At 40.8% G+C, this 19,328-nt stretch overlaps 2 protein-coding genes across 2 annotated transcripts in view; both read right to left on the minus strand.

Annotated features, from left to right (window-relative positions):
- The window catches only part of rnf115b (ring finger protein 115b), a 5,739-nt gene extending 1,618 nt beyond the window's left edge, over positions 1-4,121 (minus strand). The window contains 9 exon segments of the mRNA XM_083926302.1: positions 653-661; positions 664-745; positions 994-1,072; positions 1,202-1,270; positions 1,950-2,161; positions 2,252-2,309; positions 2,478-2,536; positions 3,774-3,988; positions 4,101-4,121. Of these exon segments, the coding sequence (XP_083782428.1) occupies positions 653-661; positions 664-745; positions 994-1,072; positions 1,202-1,270; positions 1,950-2,161; positions 2,252-2,309; positions 2,478-2,536; positions 3,774-3,863 (658 nt within the window). The 5' untranslated portion in view covers positions 3,864-3,988; positions 4,101-4,121.
- A 1,521-nt stretch (positions 4,122-5,642) lies between these two features.
- On the minus strand, positions 5,643-17,285 carry scamp3 (secretory carrier membrane protein 3). The gene is made up of 9 exons (XM_083925950.1): positions 16,940-17,285; positions 16,404-16,484; positions 13,596-13,709; positions 12,216-12,336; positions 11,992-12,120; positions 8,414-8,573; positions 8,177-8,278; positions 7,975-8,092; positions 5,643-6,523 (listed from the first exon to the last, which is right to left on the minus strand). Exons 1-9 carry the CDS (start codon positions 16,991-16,993, stop codon positions 6,362-6,364), a joined length of 1,041 nt encoding a protein of 346 aa, XP_083782076.1. The 5' UTR covers positions 16,994-17,285; the 3' UTR covers positions 5,643-6,361.
- Positions 17,286-19,328: the final 2,043 nt, after the last annotated feature.

Raw genomic sequence — 19,328 nt, forward strand, 5'->3', positions numbered from 1 at the left:
AAGTATAGGAGGGGACAGAAAAGTGGTAGGAAGAAGGAAAAAATAGGAGGAATGATAAGAGAATAAAAGGGAAGTAGTGAAGAGGTAAAGACAAATGGAAAGGAAAGATAGTAGAAGGAAAGAAGGATGCAAGGACAGCTGGGAGGAGGAAAGGGAAAGTAGGAGGAGGAAAAGAAAGAGGAAGTAATGAGAGATGGAAGAGAAGAGGGTTGTATCTCATGGTCAAATGCACTTATTGTAAGTCACTTTGGATAAAGCGTCAGCTAAACGACTGTAATGTAATGGAAAGGTAGAGGAGGGAAGGAGTGACAGGACGAAGGAAAGAAAGAGGGATGCAAAGAAAGCTAGGAATAGGAAAGAAAATAATGGGGTGAAAGGGAAAGGTAAGAAGAATGTGAGGAGCGGAGGAAAGGAAAGATGAGAGGAGGGAAGTAGAGACAGGAGGAGAAAAGAGAGATAATGCAGGGAAGGACAGATAAGAGGGGGAAGAGTGAAGGAAATACATTATAGCAATGAAAGGAGGGGGGGGGGAAGAGACAGATAGATGAAATTAGGTATAAAAGGGAAAGAGAGATAAGAGGAGCAAGGGAAACATGGGAGGAATGAAGACAGGAGAAGGGAGGAGGGGAAATAGGTATACCATGCTGGGTACCTGTCTGTCTTGAGAAATGCAAACTGTTGGCAGGGATGAGATCATCTCCTTTTCTGCAGGGGGTGGACCTGTGCTCTCCAACTGGCCTAACAACTAGGTGAGTGGGAGAAGAAAGAGGGATATAAAGGAGGAGACATGAGGAGCAGAGAGGGGAAGCAAGAGGCAAATCAAGAGAGTATGAACGAATGGACAAAAGCATAAGAAATTAACAGTTTGAACTTGACGGTAACTGAGTTTTGGGGCGGGTTGTGTTTCGTTCTAAAGGTCGAGAGAGAGGGGAGAAGAAGAATGTTCCTAACTAAACACGAAGCCTGGAGATCACCACCTCTGGTATCACTGACCTCTGTGATGACAGCGTCCAGACCTCCCTGACCCCACGCGTAATCTCCGGGGTTTGAGTGCAACTGTAGCATGCTGGATCTGAGAGACAAACAGAAAGGGAGGAAGCGAGAGAGAGCAAGAGAGAGAGGGATAGAGAGAGAGGTTATCATGCCACGTTAGAAGACATCAAAAGTAAATGGTGTGAATCGAAAATTAAAAAGTGCTTACAGTGCAGCTGGTGCAGCAGCGGGGTTTCCGTTGCTGGCAAATAGGTCGGCCAAGAACTGCTGCACGATCCTTGAGAGGACAAAAACAAACCGTAAAGATGTCTGCTTTAGTGTCCTATATTGTGTATATTCAGCAGGTTTAAACTCACGCCGTGTCTTCCTGATTTTATTGTGAGTTAGTAATGCAGGCGGCTGTTTTCCTTAGTCAAAATGACGAGGCACAACAAGGGTGTTATACAGCGTGCTAGTGAGTCTCACACCTACAATGCATGACTGCACGTGATGAAGAACAATGATTTTATGGAGGGATCCTTACGTATCAAGGAGTCTTTATTATTACCCAAGGGTAAATTTGATAGTATCCAATTACTAAGCCAAACATGGAAGCTTACTAAAGCATTACTTTAATCACCTTTTGAAGCAACATGAATCCCATGATATGACATTATAAAAAAGCTTCTCAAACTTGTAGAAACGAATAAACCTGCAAACCTGTGAAAGTTGTTTCTGTTCATAACAAAATTAAAAATGAATATCAGTGCAAGAAAACAGCTGTTTATGCGTCTAAACTGTATGTGGATGGTTGTTGGTTCTATGTCTACATTTTATTTCCTTGTACTGTAAATCACAAGTCATAAATAGAAAGAAATACTCTATATAAGGAACTTGCACATTAAAGGCATACTAACTGGTTTTTAAACTGAGTTCAGCACAGGCTGCTGATGTTTCTGTGTACCATGTCCACACACCCTTCCACTGCAGGCCTTTGTTCAGGCCTGGACGAGCTCTCTTGTTCAGGCTGCGGAGGAGACTCTGGTTCTCCGGCCTCAGAAGTACCAGGCGACACTGGAGAAGGACGTCTCTGACCTGCAGATACCTGCTCGCTGTCATCCAGGTCGGACTCTGAGGAGGGCGGATGTGTCAGCAGAGCAGAGCGCTCCATAAACAGCAGCTGCCATAACTTGGAGAGAGACCAGAGAAGCAATGCGTCAAACAAAGCCTTCAGAGAAAGAGAACAGTACGTATTAAAATGCCATTTGTAAGGACATACCTCTGAGAACAACGAGTTTGAATCCTCGCTGGCCACTGATGCGCTGTTCTGCAGGAGACTAGACAGAAAAATAAAAATCGGTTTTATTATCAGTGGTGTAACAATGAAAAACCATCTCTGTCACAGTGCCCATAATGCATTTTAATGCTTAGGAATATGCTTTAAAATACTTTTATTAACAAGACTATAAAGAACAGTTTGTTTAAACACAAAACATGGAGTGTACCTGGAGTCTTCTGTCACTTCTTCAATGAAGTCGGAGTCACATCTGGAGCAGACAAAATCCTGGAAGAGACAAAAAATGCTACATGACAGTCAAACCTCTCATCTCATGCCAAAATTATGGGGACTAATTGGCTTTTGGCTGCAGACATTAGTGATGTGGGGCGATGAAGTCTCTCCACTTCATCCCAGAGGTCAGGGCTTTACCTGCAGGTCAGTCATATTCTCTCTCACCAAATTTGGAAAATCATTTCTTTATAGTTATGGCTTTATGGTCACGGTCATGTTAACATGTGTTGTGTTATTTATTCGATAGTGACAGGACAGGACAGGAAAGATGGGGAGTTAGAGAGGGGGTTGACATTCCTGCCAGAATCAAACCAGATTACAGTCACATATGCACCTTAATCACTAGGCAACCAGGACACACACAAAAGTACAACAAATGTATTGTAGATGTAATTATTGGTTAAGCACATTGTCATTGCAATGTTCCTACTTTGAGTCCAGCTGGGGACCTGTCACATGTCATCCCTTTAATGCAAAAGTGTTGCTTCATAACTTTGTGAATTGCCATCACTTCGACAACCGCAGGCAGCTCAGCATTTTCTGCATTTTTGTCCATATATAGTGCAAATTACTCCTCTCGTCTCTCTCTCTCTCTCTCTCTCTTTCGTACATACGAACACACGTGACATGGGCTCCATCATAACATTATCGGTGGGTAATCGTTGCCATGAAAAGTGCCAGTTGCGCAACAACAGTTGCTCTCATAGCGCGCTCCAAGGAGAAATGCATCTCCAGCCTCTCAGTTGGGCTCCACTGAGACAATAAGAGGACAAAACAAACCGGACTGTAGGGGTTAAAGGCGCCTATTTTCAACTTTATGGCATGCAACCGTTAAGGAAGCGCTCCTGGGGCATGTGGTGACACACCGGCCCCTCCTCCGGCTCTCATACTCGCAGTTGACAGAAGACAACTGGACACAGCGTCTCCAACAGCGGTGCTTCTAAATATGGAAACGTGAATCACCAGATTGTTTTACTCTCCCTCTCTCTCTCTCATGTAAGATCTCGGTGCATGCTTTACGCACATAAACAACCGCAGACAACAGGCTCCGGTGGTTGTTTATGTGTGTGATCCCAATAATTATAATTTTAGAGAAGAACAGAATTGATTTAATTAACTTTGCAAGTAAAAAAATCAGCTCTAAAACTCTGAATTTGTTCCTCCGTGTCCGCGCGGATGGTTCCCGGCGGCCCGTGCGCAATAACACCCATTCTCTCCAAAAGTGACTCACCGGGAGTTTGGGTTTTGTTTCACATTTACAGCAGTGACAGAAAAACCGGTGTTGTGGTGGTGGTGGTGGTGTGTCCGCAGCCTCCGCCATCTTCACGGTGACGCGCTGAGCCTGACGTCGGTGTGGCAGCCCATAAAAGTCCCAGACGGTTTGGTCCGGCAGGTTGAGCAGTCCCGGAGAGGGTTTGATGCCCGTGAGATATGTCAGAAAACCGGCTACAGGAGGCACATTCAAATCATTAAGGAGCATGCATCATCACTTCTCACATTGTCATTTTTTTTTTCATAAATAAAGGAGATATTTGTTAATAAATACATAAATAATAACCTGCAGCGTCATGGTCAGACTTGCTCCGGCCACTGCTGCAAAGATCAAGTTGCTAAAATAAGCTCAAAAGCAAGTTTGGAGTTTCCTTCAGGTATGTTGGTGTCACCAGAGAATTCAAAAATGTTAAAGTGAGATCCTCTCCTCTCTTGAAAACACAGATTTGGTTAAATATGTTCAGTCATCTGATTATAACAGTTAAGTCAGTGCGGAACTCGACCCGAGCGGTTTCATAGCAACGCAGCTCCAGTCATAAAATGTCAGTTAATGAATCTGTAAACACATGAAAGGCGACTAAATTTGCTTAAAGGGATAGTTCAGGTTTTTTTAAGTGGGGTTGTTTGATACTAAGCTTGGTTTAAGTAGGGTGTATGTTACTTTTTTTGTTTAAAGGCAATTGTCATAAATAAGTAGGCTACAGCATGTTTTAGGCTACATAATGTAAGTTTAAGTATTTTTGTTATTTGAAAAATCAATTAATATTTCATCATTTTAAGCTTTTATCATGTTAATTCCACTACTGTTGGGACTTGATCCCTGCAATTGGGTGTGGGAAAACAAGAATATACATTTATGGACCTTTTCAAAGATGCAAACAAACATTCCTAAACAGTCCTAGTTCGGTCCTTGTTAACTTCCTGTCAGCTGATATCATTCACATGCACTGCAACAGGAAATAAACTAGGACTTATGTGAAATGTTTACATCTTCTAAAAGGTCTATAAGCTATCTGTATTGATATCGATTATCGGCCAAATTAGTTGTGAAATATTGGCATATCGGATATCGGCACAACATATTTGAGCCACTATATAAAAATCAGTATCAATTTAAGGGTATGCTTTATTCAGAATACTTTCACCACATTATCTTGCTGTCAGAAAGCCCTGTTTCAGTTCACGCAGGAGGAACTGATGCTGTTCTCTGATCTCATCAAAGACTCCATTGACAAAAACGGTAATTTTAGCTCCCAGAAGACAGGAGTTGCTGTTCTACGGCCGCCTAAATCAGTTTGTTTGTGTTATTGTGGCTTTGGTGTTTTAAGGGGTTAGAAACTAAAAAAACGAACCGACTGAGGCAGCAGTAGATCAGCAACTCCTGCGTTCTGTCAGGTCAAGTTAAAGTTTTTGTCAACAGGGTCTGGTGGCTTTGATGAGAGCATATATTACGGCTCCATCTCCCCCTCGTTAACTTAAAAGGGCTGCCAGACAGCGAGGTAAAGCAGTGAAAACATTCTTAATATAGCGTACACTTTAAGTGATATTGATTTCTTTTAGTCATGGCTAAAATCGTCTAACTGCTGCTCCCATTCACAGTAGTAAATTTCGGTACCTCTCCAAACTGGGGTTGTGCCGACCGCCATCTACTGTAGGTAACACACTGACTATGGATGAGTAGCTCGTACATCCCCACTTTAAAGAAAATCCTAACTATACATTTGATTTTATATCAAAATACAGCACAAATGAACTTGTCAGTAAGATAAGGCATTGATAAGACTGTGTAAGCATGACAATACATCTTTATTAAAACCAAGACAGTGACCTGTAATAATCATAAGAACCACGAGCAGCACCAACAAAACAGTGACAGATATATTGTAACCAAAACAACACATGTTCATAATCTTCCCAGTGGAAGAGGTTTTGGCAAATAGGTAAACAAGCATTCTCATTTGGAATAATAACCAAACGTGTTAGTTTAAATCTAAGCGACAAAAAACAATAAAAAAACACTCAGTAACGGATCAAATGTTAGAATGGCGTAAATTCAGTGTTCAGCTCCGACTAAAAACATGGCTCCTCATAAGCACAATGTACATCCAGTTGAGGCCAGGACGGTCCTACTTGGCACACAGCTTGTCTTTTCATACAAAAGAAACATTTTCCCTGCGCTTACTGACACTTGGAACGACTGCGCTAAATTTCATACAGCTTCGTCATCTTACAGTTTTCACATTTCACACCATCTTTTGTTTTTGTTTTTTTATCAACACTTGTGATTCGTTGACTCCTGGTTTGGCAAAGTAGCTAACTTGTCCTGTACACCTTTAGTGATTACACAACCCCACCTCTGTCTCATGCACGTGCCCTGAAGTTCAGTTACTCGGGGGTTAATTATACAGACTCGGTTTCCGCCCCCAATCAAACTCTAATCACCAGTGGGGAATTAAATACCAAACAGATCCTCTATCAAGCTGAAAGGGCCCTCCTCCTCCTCTTCCTCCTTCATTTCTTACCCTCCCAACCCCCTCTCGTCCTGCTCTATCGAGGTGCGGTGAAGGCCCCCTGGGCGGCGTTGGCGGCAGCAGTGGTGGCAGCGGTGGTGGCAGCCTGGCGTACAGCCTGATTGGCCATGACTCCGGTGGCGAACTCGGCCTGGGCCTTCTGAAAGCTGGCATCGGTCTGCCTGTACAGACTGTGGACCTAAAGAGGGGAAGAGCAGAGCGCGCTGACACCCGATACACGCAGCAATACGTCCTCGTATTATACACATTGTGAGGGTGAAAATGATACGCATGAACTTGATATCGTGGCTTTTCTTCAGACTGTTTGTTAGCTACCGACTGGTCCATGGTAGGGGGACCACCTGGGCAAGTATTTTCCACAGACCGGATAGAACGTGCAGATGCACTTTGACAATTTGGATTCATCGTTTGACTTGTTTCAGGAAATGTGACCCGCTTAATCATGTCTGAGTATCTCCTAACTGTCTACATTCATCTTAAGTCTTATTAAAAGCATTTATAAGCACTCCTCTTCAATTTATATTTTGCATTATCCACAGTAATCAGTCTTTGCACTATTTCTACTCTCTGTACTTCTAGTGGCTAAACAATCGCTCCACTGCTGCTTTCATTCTTACGTTTCTATTCTTTATTGCAGTGCCGTATAAGCTACATTTATTTATTTATATCTATTTAATCCTTTCACTTATTAAAGTGCGGTGTTTGTTTGAGTTGAGAAATAAGACTTCGCACGACAATATTCACAACTTGGATACATTTTTATGAAAAGGCATTTTGATTCTTTTCATCTGTGGACACTTACGGTTTAATTAAAATGTAAATAAATGTTGAATGGATAAATATGTAGACTTTATCAGTGCTTCAGAGCTAGAGAGACACCACAGTACCAAAATATAATCTGAATTAAATATGCTTGGGTGCAAATGTTTTCGGTAAAATGAACTGAACGATTGATTTGTTGAGAATGTAACTAACGATGTGTAGCATGTACATATTAAAGTTTAAACATTTATAATTGTAGGCAGCGTCTAAGTGGCTGACTCCACTACAGGTAGCTAAAGCGGTTTCACTGGCTTTAAGTAGGTTTTAAATATCTAAAAGAACTTAAACCAGACCTATCGTCTAATTGAGATTTGCGTTTTTTGTCAAAATATGTAGCGACACCTGACACGTAAAAAAGGGACCTTGTGTTTAATTGGAGCCTTGACTCGAAAGGTTCCCTCCTCCCCATCACTTCCTCTTTACTGCTGCGATGGGAACACGAGTCTGTTTGCACGTGTGTAAAATTAAAAACCCTGTATTCTAGCTAGAGAGTCTGATTTCTGATCATTTGGTGCTTTGGATGAAGCTGCATCATCAAAAGAAAATAAAACATTATGGCAAACCATCACGCAGAAGGTAAATTCTGCAGAGTTGTCACTTCAGCAGTTCAAACAGAAATAAACCAAACTTCTTTCCTCAGCTACTGCCATGAGATACTGTTATAATCATGCTCCATAACAATACCACATCCTAAAGTAGAAACGGGGGGATAGTGTCACCGGCAGCTTGTCAAAAACACAACCCTAATTTGAGTCACTACCTGTGAATTTCTTTTCTGCACGTAAACTTATTTACAGTAGTTTTCACCTTCTTCAGCATGACAACCCCTATGGCGGCTTGGGCGGTGAAGAGGACGGCATTCATCATCATGATCGCACCGACGGGGACACTGGTCTTCAGAGCAGCCAGGCTCACGATCCACCCGCTGAGGGGAAGAGACGGTGAGACAGAGGGATACACAGTAACTGGACAGAGTCACGCACACGCCTTGTTTGTTTATTAGACGTACCTGAAGCCCCATCCAGGGATACCAATCGTCATGATGACGGAGACGACCACTTCGGCGAAGAAAACGAAGAAGAAGACAAAGAAGTTGAAAGAGCTGTCACTCCTAGAGAGGAGAGAAAAGATATTGTTACTGTGAGAGCTTCAATGCCATTTATCTTTCATGCAGCCAACTCGTCCTGTACAACTTTTAAACAGCAAGTGAAGGATAAAACAAATTCACAGAGACGCTGATACACACCTGAAGGCTTTGTACATAGGTCGGTACCAACAGACGAAGGAGCAGGGGGTGAAGAGGAGGCCCCAGAGTATGGCGAGGCCCAGGCCGACGCCTACCGAGGGGTCCACGCAGAACATGGCCAGGGAGGAGATCAGGTTGAAGAGCAGCGTGCAGGTGCAGACTAAACATTAAGGGAATAGCATAAAAAAGAGACAAAAGGGTGAATGGAAGTGGTAGAACAAGAATGGACAGCACTCAACTGAAGATCCTTGCAGGGATTATGCTGGAAGAATATAATATATATATATAAAAATAAACGGTATTTTGACGCTAACATTAAAAATGTATAAATTCTTAGTCAACTAACACTCACTGATTTTATTGTCTAATCGACAGATCTATAAAAGTGAGTTTCTTCACAGAGAACTTAGCAAAACAACCACTTTAAATCCTGTGTTTACCAGAGATGTGCTCACAAGTTTCTTGGAAACAAGTCATTCAGCATGAAGAATACATTGTATTTAATTCGAAGGATAGAAGCACTCCAACACACACGCAGTGGATTAAAGATATGATGCAGAACATCCCTCAACAGCTCAAGTAAGAGATTTTATAAAACCGGGGACCCGTTAATGAACTACGTGAATAATAGTCTACCTGGTCTAGAAGCATGAACATCATGCCTCTATAGAAGCAAATTGGAGATGCAGCTTTTTTTGCTTACGCTCCCAAACTCTGGAAATCCTTACCCAAAACCATCGGAGAGGCAGTCTCAGTCGAAATCTTTAACAACACATATTTTAACACCATCCCACACCATGTCTTAAACACCTGACCCACCATTTTTACATTTTTTTCCTTTTTTGGCATTTTTTTCTGTTTTATTTAATTTAATTTTAACTATTTAATTGTTTGTTCTTCTGTTTTCTTATAATTTTACTTTCCAGTGCTATCAGCGCTGTTCTTCTCATTTTTTATGCTTTTCCTGTAAAGCACTTTGAGCTGCATTTTTTGTAAGAAAGGTGCTTTATAAATAAAAATGTATCAGTATTATTATCATCATCATCAAAACAGGTGATCTGTCCTATTTATCTATGCTTTAATACACAAATGTGATGCACATTTCTTTCTGTGATCTATTTCACATATTGGTTTTGTTCTTTTTGTCTCTTTCCAGTATTAAATATATCCCATCTCATCTCATCTTCATCCGCTTATCAGGGGTCGGGTCGCGGGGGCAGCAGCTTTAGCAGGGGACCCCAAACTTCCCTTTCCCGGGCCACATTAACCAGCTCTAACTGGGGGATCCCGAGGCGATCCCAGGCCAGTGTGGAGATATAATCTCTCCACCTAGTCATGGGTCTTCCTCGAGGCCTCCTCCCAGCTGGACGTGCCTGGAACACCTCCCTAGGGAGGCGCCCAGGGTTCATCCTTACTAGATGCCCGAACCACCTCAACTTGCTCCTTTCAACACAAAGGAGCAGCGGCTCTACTCTGAGTTCCTCACGGATGGCTGAACTTCTCACCCTATCTCTAAGGGAGACTCCAGCCCCCCTCCTGAGAAAACCCATTTCGGCTGCTTGTACCCGCGACGTATTCAGTATATGTCTATGCCTATTTGTACCTTGAGAGGACGTCTTGCCAGACAAATTAATGCCGACGAAGACCAAAACGACCTTCCTCTCTAATCCATTTAGATTGGCAAGAGATTGCCAAAGACATAAGGAATATTTTTGGAACAGAAGTGGAAAGCTCTTTTGTCACATTATACCTGGGCATAATCTCAGACAAACTCATGGCCCGGGATGGATATGTTTATAAAGAACTTTTGCCTGCGAGCAATAAAGTCCTCACACCAAAGTGGCAACAGACAAACCCACCATCAAATGACAACTGACCTTTTCTCTAAGAAAACGATTTTAACAAAAGACAAAATACTGGAAAAAAAACTGACTACATGGGGATGCTCCTCCTGTTTGCTCTGTACCGATGTGTGGCTCTTAACAACCCATGTAAAGAAAAGACTGATAAAATGAAGACTTAAATAATAAAAAGATTAAACAGCACCGCAGTCTGAATGTAGGGATTAACGCTTTGTAGCTTTATTACAGAGCTGTGCACTAGAACATAAATCACAGCCCTCCCCACTCTCAACAAAGAGCCAACCTGTCAGGACTTTGGCTGATGCAATATGAAGCTATATATTACCTTCCTTTGCCTGCTGCTAGGTTTAGACTTGGCTCTTTTGGTTTATCCCTCGGCTCAAGAGCCCTTTTTAAATTCATTTTATTATGCCCGCCCTTTCTTATTCACATTACTATAGATATTATTATAGTTAATGTTACTTTTGTGGTTGCTTGCATCTCTGTCTTTGTGTCTGTCTTTGTCTCTCTCTCTGTCCGTCTTTTCTCTCTTTCTCTCTCCTTTTCTTCCTCCCCAACCTGTCAAGATAGATGTCCGTCCTCCGTAGAGCTGGGTCTGTTCAACGTTCCTGCCTGTTTAAAGGAAGGTTTTCATTGCCACTGTGTGCACAAGATTGCTGGATTAATACTGTATACAATAACTTTAATAACAACTACTTGTATTAAAGATAGTGCGACTTGTTGCTGCTCATGGGGGAATTGTTGGGTCTCTGTAAATCATGAATAAGTCATAGAGTGTGGTCTAGACCTACTCAATACGTAAAGTGTCCTGAGATAACTTGTGTTATGATTTGGCACTGTAAAATAAAATTTAATTGGATTGAATTATGCGGTCGCTTTCTGCATTACTGTCCCGTCCTCTATCTTTCTCTCTCTTTCATTTTCAAAATAAGTATCAAGGTTCGTTTTAGTTATGTAAGCGTTATTATCATTGTGGATTAATCTGTCGATTATTTTCTCTGTTTTCGTAGTTGTTTGACATTTTTTTCACAATTTTCTGACATTTTATTGACCAATCAATGTTTCCCAAAGCCCCAAATGACGCCCTAATATGTCTTCTTTTGTCCACAACTCAAAGATATTCAGTTTACTGTCATAGAGGAAAGAAACCAGAACATATTCGCAGTTTAGGAATTTGAATCATAATTCTATTTAATAGTTGGCAATTCATTTAATAGTTGACAACTAAGCGATTATTCTTTGCAGTCCAGAAATACGAGCAGTTCTCCTTATTTTTTATAGCATCAAATAACTAATTAAAAACCAAAGTTATCAGAAAATGAACACTTAAACAAACATCAGTGTGATCGAAACTGCTTAAACATTACAGAAACCATCTTTGGGAAAAATGTATTTGATGTGTACTTTCATGTTTTAGTCTCTTCCACTAACATGGAGGGGGCAGGATTTATGACCTGTGCAGCAGACAGCCACCAGGTGGCGATATAGATGTTTTGGATTTCAGGGAGCTGCCCATGTTTATCTACAGTCCAGGGCACGGACACTCCTACCTTAGACGGCACAGTAGAGTCACACGGACACGAGTCAGCTCTCAATCAATTTCTGAAGTAAATCTCTCAGTTAAAACCACGACCTTCCACCGATACAATGAATGAAACAGTGATGCTGGAATTTCACATAACAGCGGGTAGTAAGTAATGAGTTACAGGGACTCACACATCCAGAAGTAGTACATGATGGTGACGGTGCGCTGGAAACGCTGAGTGATCTCCACGTTGATGTCCTGGTAGAAGCAGGGGCCCACAGGGCAGAAGGAGGGCAGCGGGGGCCAGTTGTTCTGACGGGCTGGTGAAGAGAGCAGTTGGGAAACGTCACTAACAGCAATTTCTTTTGAAATCATTAAATCAATAAGAAATGTAGGCATCTTAAGCTTCTCTTACAGGCTCCGGGTCCCAGGCTGTGTGACTCGAGCTCCCTCTCTCTCCTCTCCAGCTCCCGGGCTTTCTTCTCCAGCTCCTCCTGCTTCCTCAGGAGCTCTGCTGTGGTGGCGTTCACCGCAGTCTAACACGAAAAGACACAAGGTAAATCGATGCATCAGAACTGCACGAAAAAGACCTGGTAGCATAAGAGAATCACAGAGGACCGGCTTTCAAAGTACCTACAGGAACATTGACTTATATTTACTTACAACCTCATGATACGATACGTGTCACGATACAGAGGAAACAATACAATATGGTATGTTTCACAAAACACGTTGATTTTGAATAATGACATTGTCCTGTGGGCGGGTGTCGCCACTGATTTCCCGTTGATCAAAATCAATTTTCTCAGAGAACTAATGCCTTTGCATTATTAAAATATTAATGTTTACATTATTACAGCAGTTAGATTGAAGCAATTCTTACCTTTCTTGCATTCTTCCCACAAAACTCCCACCCTCTTACCCCTGCCTGACCTCTGACGCTCCCTCCTCCCAGAAATGCTGCGTTCAGGTGACATGGGAAGTCCGAAGTTTCGGACCACCTACTATTAAGTTTGAGGGAGATCGACCTTCTCCAAATTCGCTAGTAGGAAGTTCATTTTGACAGGCATTCCAGCGCACTTTGACTGGTTGGAGGTCCGAAACTTTGGACGTCCCATGGCACTGAAGGGAAACGGAGCGACGGATAACAGGCAGGAAGCTCTAATCGCAAATAATTTTATTCAGAAAGAATAAAACGATTGGTCAGAGTTTTATCAGAAATATAAGATAACTAATACTTTTGAGATTAATCACCTGGTGGATTTCTTTTGCAATTTAGTGCCCATACGCTTCTTAGGAACATTTTAAGATTACAAAAGAAAAGTGTCAAATTGACAGAGAGGTAAGAATTGCTTTATTATACCTTTTACTCAACATTAACACACTGCAGCATTTAACACACTGAAGAGCAACTCTACAGTCTGTGAGTATTAGGGGACATTTTCATTCAGATATGTGGAGGTCAGAGGTGAAAGCCGGGACCTCTTGGAAAATGGCCATGCCAATTATTCCCTCGCCAAAATGTAGCCTAACTTTGGAGCGTTATTTAACCCCCTTTCTGACAAGTTACCATGACGTGGACTGCACCAATGGATTCCTTAAGTCTTCTAGTTTCAAACAGTGCATAATGTCATAATATATAATATCAAATAATATCAATATTTCTTTTTATGAATCAATATCGGATCATTCAGATGAAGATCCATTTTAATCTGGAAAACTCTTTTTTTAAACCCAGCCCCATGTTGAACCCTCGTCCAAAGTGACAAGTGCAGCAACAAGTGCAGTGTGTTACCTTGGAGTTGTAGGAGCCATAGTTACGAGGCTCAGTGGGTGTTGTCCTGCTGGGTGGGGTCTGTGCAGGCACAGGCGGAGCAGAGGGAGAGGTGGCTTCATATGGAGGTGGAGGCTGGTCAAAAAAATAAAAAGACATGATTAGCTTGACCTCATCCTGTGAGCAAATCCAGCAAAAAAAAGATGCGTGTACACATAAAGATAGATCATTATTGCTATACTCGCACCACTTTCCACACTGAAACTAATCCACGATGACAATATCAAAGTAGTACAAGTACACATCAAGTAAGTATAAAGTACACATCAATATCAGCACTTTTCCATAAAAAAAACATTATACTTCAGCAACATTTGCTTTCATTACACATATGTATCATGTCTGACCTCATCTGAATCCGATCACTGTCCACTTATATCTTTTCTGCACTACAGTTCTGTTTATACCTGTTTCAACAGTCTACTGCATGTTTACATTCTTTACACGCATCTGATACACGCATGTCTTTCTACATCTCACGCCGACGATGTCCTCCGTATCTAACCTGTACTAACACACTAACATCCTGACACTTATTCTTCTCTTACACTTTATTCTTGTTGTTAGGTTAAAATGTTTTGTATAGTTGCACTGTCGTTATTTGCTGCTCTGTGTGCCCTGCATTGCCCCCCGGGGACAAATAAAGTTTTTTGAATTGAATTGAATTGAACAATAATGTGTCAATAAAAAGGATAATGCCAAAAGTAGAATTTTGAGTTTAAAGTGAATGAAGTCTGAATTATGAACTACTACGCCAGGTCTGCACTGGCTTACAAAGAGCCAGATCCAGATTACAGTTGATAATATACAAACAATACTTTATAAAACAATATGTTTTTTTAGAAATAACCAAAAGAAAAAGCCTTTGAATAATTTCCATCAGATTTTGAGACTTTCATGTCTAAAATTAAATGTATAAATGCTGTAAAAATCAGAACAACTAAAAATTCAAATAATCCATCTAGCTTTCGTTTCTGCAGCAAAATTAAAACAACCATGCACCTTTTAAAAAACATTTTGCAGTTTTAAAAATGCACCTTTATGAGAGCATTCATAAATAAAGTCTGGTGTCTGGACCGAAACATTTTGTTCTAACAAGTAAATAGCTTTCGTATGATAAAGACCGCCATAATCTGGGGAAGAAAAGAATTAAATAAAACCCATCAGATCATAACTTCCCCAACTCAAGTGTCATTAGTCATCGTGTCAGTTTGAGATAAAGATAAATGAAAACGAGTTTAGTTTCGCAAAAAAGCTCCAGTCTAGTTCCTGTTGCTGCGGTATTTGCCAACATCCACAGCTGACAGGAAGTACACGTGGGATCAAGCTGAGTCCTTGAAACAAAAGACAATATGTATTATTTTAGCTCTGCTTTCATGGCAAGAATTTCTACTTTTTGATGAATATTTTTAGACACAAATACCGTTTAATGAAGAACATCCATGTGCAATGGTTGACCAACCAGGCGGCGCATGAAACCAGGGGGCTCTTACCGCTCACTCGAGGTTTATTGTAACATTTATGTCGGTTGATATCGTGCACACGCAAAGCAGCAGATCAGCTGACATTTTAAAAACGTTATGACGGGAGCAGTTTTGTGACCCACTCTTGATCTTTCAGGGAGGTTTTTCCTGTCTGGATCCTCCTGATTTGTTCATCGTTTCCAAAGGAAGTGAAACAAAATGATTAAGAGACCACTGAGGCTCTGCAGCGACAGAAAAAAGTCTGATACTGCAAAACGAATCACGCAGAGTGCTCTTTATTTTAAAAATGTAAAATGCACCTTTTATGCACAGCTTATTTAAATAATTGTAATTCACTTTTAAGGCAATTCAGTTGGATTATGTGGCTTCATTTCTGCAGCTGGGAGTTTTCAGGTTATTGGACATTATTTATTAGGTAATAACCCGCTGAGATGCAATTTCCTCAATGACAATGATACGTTACATGTAAATAAGACAAAATAACAACAAGATGTTTAAGGAATAACCATGAAAATGGATCATTCTTTCACAGTTTATAGTAAAGTTTTCATGTCAGTGATAGCATTAAGTAATTAAATTGTAAAATGTAATCACAGAGGTGGTACTAAGACAACTGACCTCATGATAAGAAGTTCTCCTCTCCTTTATTTTAATTGTATTTATTTAAAACTATAATAAGTACTATGCTTAGCCTTGTTTTTTAACTGATTTAAACTCTTTATTTATTCCTTTTCCCTCTCTTTCCCACTGTGTTTGTTTTTCTATACCAATATGACCTTATCAGTTTGTTTCCCTTGTCGTTATTTATTTGTGTGCCCTTGTTTGTTCTGTCAATATCACCAAATAAAATTAAAAAAAGAAGAAAAAGAAGAAGAAGAAGGCATGGGTTTGTTGAACAAGTAAAAGGATGATATGGATTGCATAGTAACAGGTAGATAACTCAAATCGAGAGGAGCTTTAAACATAAAAGGCTTTCTTTGCTGTTAAGAAACTGCAGGAACAGAAGAAAAAGCATTGTGAATTATAAGTAGAGGTTGCGTATTTCTACATTAACTTGTATCCACTGAAATTACCACACAACAAACTTGCCTCTTTATATAACCTGCACAAAATAGACGATTATAGGGAAGAAAGCAGCACTCTCCATTCTTCCTCACAAAAGAAAACCACAGATAAAAACAGGCATGACTCTTAAGGAGACTGCTTTGTTTTGCATTATCTGTACGGTGCATTTTTAAATAATTATCCCCTTTTTTCGCACGGATAACAGAGAAATATTACTCACCCCGGTAGTATTATCAAATGGGTTGTAAAGGTCCAGTGTGGCATATCCTGTGTTGCTGCTGTGTTGAGTCACAGCAGGGTCCTACAGCAGACACAAACAAATGGTTACATCACCACAGAGACACATCTGACTGCTGGATTATTAATCCTCATCCAACAAACCTGAGTGGCTTCTTTAGATGTGTTCTCCATCATGGCTATAATACAATAAGAGCTACAAGTGGGCAGAGATTAAGGAGGGACAGAAAGGCCCAACACACACACACACACACACACACACACACACACACACACACACACACACACACACACACACACACACACACACACACACACACACACACACACACACACACACACACACACACACACACACACACACACACACGTCACATGAGCAACAGCACGCCTGCTATTACACAGCCAACATCAATGACTCCCTCCATCATCACGCACACCATAACAGACTCCTGTAATAATCCATAATCCTGTAATAACTCAGATTAATTAAATTAATTAATATTTGACTTCACCCACTTGGAAAGGGTTGTGGTCGTCCATCGGCTCTGGGAAGCTGGTATACTTTGACATATCGACGGCGGGTTGTTTGAGAATAGAGAGCAGAGAAAAGGCTGCGTGTGTTTCTTCTCCAGATCGAGAGGACGGGCGGTGTTAGTCCGGTTATCCAGTCAACTCGCTGTACCCGCCCCTCCGGTACTCATCTCCCCGCGGTTTGGAGACCACGGTTTCACGGGCAGGTGGATGGTCGTGTTCCCCGTGTGTGTGTGTCCTTGCTCCAGTCCCGACTGTCAGGATCGGCGCAGGAAAAGCAAAAACAGATCCGTTATTTTTTTTCCTCCCGCAGGAAAAACAGCAGCCGTGGTACCGGAAGTGTCCAGCCGGAGACTCGGTCATGTGACCGCTGCTGCGGCAGAAGCACCGGAGACCGTGGGACCACGTGGGATGGTGGGAACACGAGGGGGCGTGACCGTGGATTTTTATTTTATTTATTTTATTTTAATTTGCATGTATGTATTCATTTATTTTTGTGGCCATGATTTTTTATTTTATTTATGTATTTATTTAATTATTTCTATTTATTTTTAGTTATTTAATTTGTTTTTATTTATTTTATTTTATTTATCTTATCTTTATTTTTGTTACCGTGTATTTTTATTTTGCTTAATTTAGTTTCGTGGCCATGTATTTTATTTTTTATTTCATTTAATTTTAATTAAATAATTTATTTTTAATTTTATTTTTTTCATTAACGGTTTTTCAAATGAACATTCACTTGTCAAATACATTCAAATAATCAAAATGTTGGCACAAGAAACAATTGCCCTGCCAATAATTAAAAAGTAAAAAAAAATAAAGAAAAACAATATATTTTCCTAAATTTAAAAAAACATTCTGATCATATATATTTTTTTTTTAATGTAAAAACAAACAATAATAGTAGAAAAATGCCAGAATAGAAGAGACCAGGGGTCTTCAATGTTTTTAGGCCAAGGACCCTGAAAGAGAGACGAAGCGGGAACCCCCTACTACAAATATTGTAATAATGGGCTGCATATTAAACATTTTTAAAAGAGGGAGCGTGGCCGTGTATTTTTATTAATTTATTTAATTTATGGGTTTTTTGGGGTTTTTTTACTAACGGTTTTTCAAATGAACATTCACTTGTCAAATTCATTCAAATCATCAAAATGTTGGCACAAGAAACAATTGCACTTTAAATAATTAAAAAAATGCCAGAATAGAAGAGACCAGGGGTCTCTGAGGTCTTTTTAGGGCAAGGACCCTGAAAGAGAGACAAAGCAGTGACCCCCTACTACAAATATCGTATATGTAAATTGAACTGCTTATTAAACATCTTTTTATCGGGCGGCAGTAGCTCAGTCCATAGGTGACTTGGCTGGGAACCGGAGGGTCGCCGGTGTGGACCATGAATGGAGCGTGGACTGGTGGCTGGAGAGGTGCCAGCTCATCTCCTGGGCAGTGCCGAGGTGCTGTTGAGCAAGGCACTGAGCCCCCAACTGCTCTGGGCGCTGGTCACCGGCAACAGCCAACATTTCTCCATTAATTGCATGTATATCCTGTCTGTGCATGTGTGTATTTCGGGCCTGTGTGTGTGTAACATGAATAACAATAATAGAGTGAAAAAATTCTTCTTCTTCGTCTTCTTCTTAAAAGATACTTTGCTCCTGCTTCCAGTAGGTGTCACTCTCGTGTCTTGGAGGAATAATTTCTTCTCACTTCTCTGGTCACAGCTGACTCTCAGGAGGAATGTGGGATTTGAACCTCAGGTAACTGTTCAGGTGCAGCAAAGGAACATTGATCCTTTCTTTTATTTAGCACATTTTATTACATTGGACACATGCACTTTAAAAATCTTCAACTCTATTTTTAATAATCGACACTTCAAACGTTTTATCTTTATATTTATTAGATGTGAGTGAGGGTGCAGGTTCAAATGACCTTTTCCTTGTTTCCTTTTGTGTTCCTCCTTCCTGTGTGACCTCTGCAGTCACAGTTTGAGCAGCAGCAGAGAGGATTACAACTTCAGTTCATGCACACTTCACCTCCTAAAGCTCCTGCACAATCCAGCCTGATCTCGTTTCATTCTCTTCTCCTGCAAAGAGGGTCACATGGGAGAGGGCAGTCATATGATTTCGTTATATACAGTACAGGTCAGAATGTCACGCACACATACAGTACTCACACTGTTCATTCTGTACATTCTTGTCTGTTTCTGGACCCTCTTGGTATTAATCGGCAGATCTTCCAACATATGAGCTGTAGGCACACACTAGTTAACAATAAACATATAAATTCAGGTTGAATGTTATCTAAATAACATTTATGCATATGGGGTCACTATATAACAGCTTAGTATTCTGTATTTTTTTCTTTCAGTGGCTTG

This window comes from Echiichthys vipera (genome assembly GCF_963691815.1).
Source record: "Echiichthys vipera genome assembly, chromosome: 13".
NCBI classification, from domain to species: domain Eukaryota; kingdom Metazoa; phylum Chordata; class Actinopteri; order Perciformes; family Trachinidae; genus Echiichthys; species Echiichthys vipera.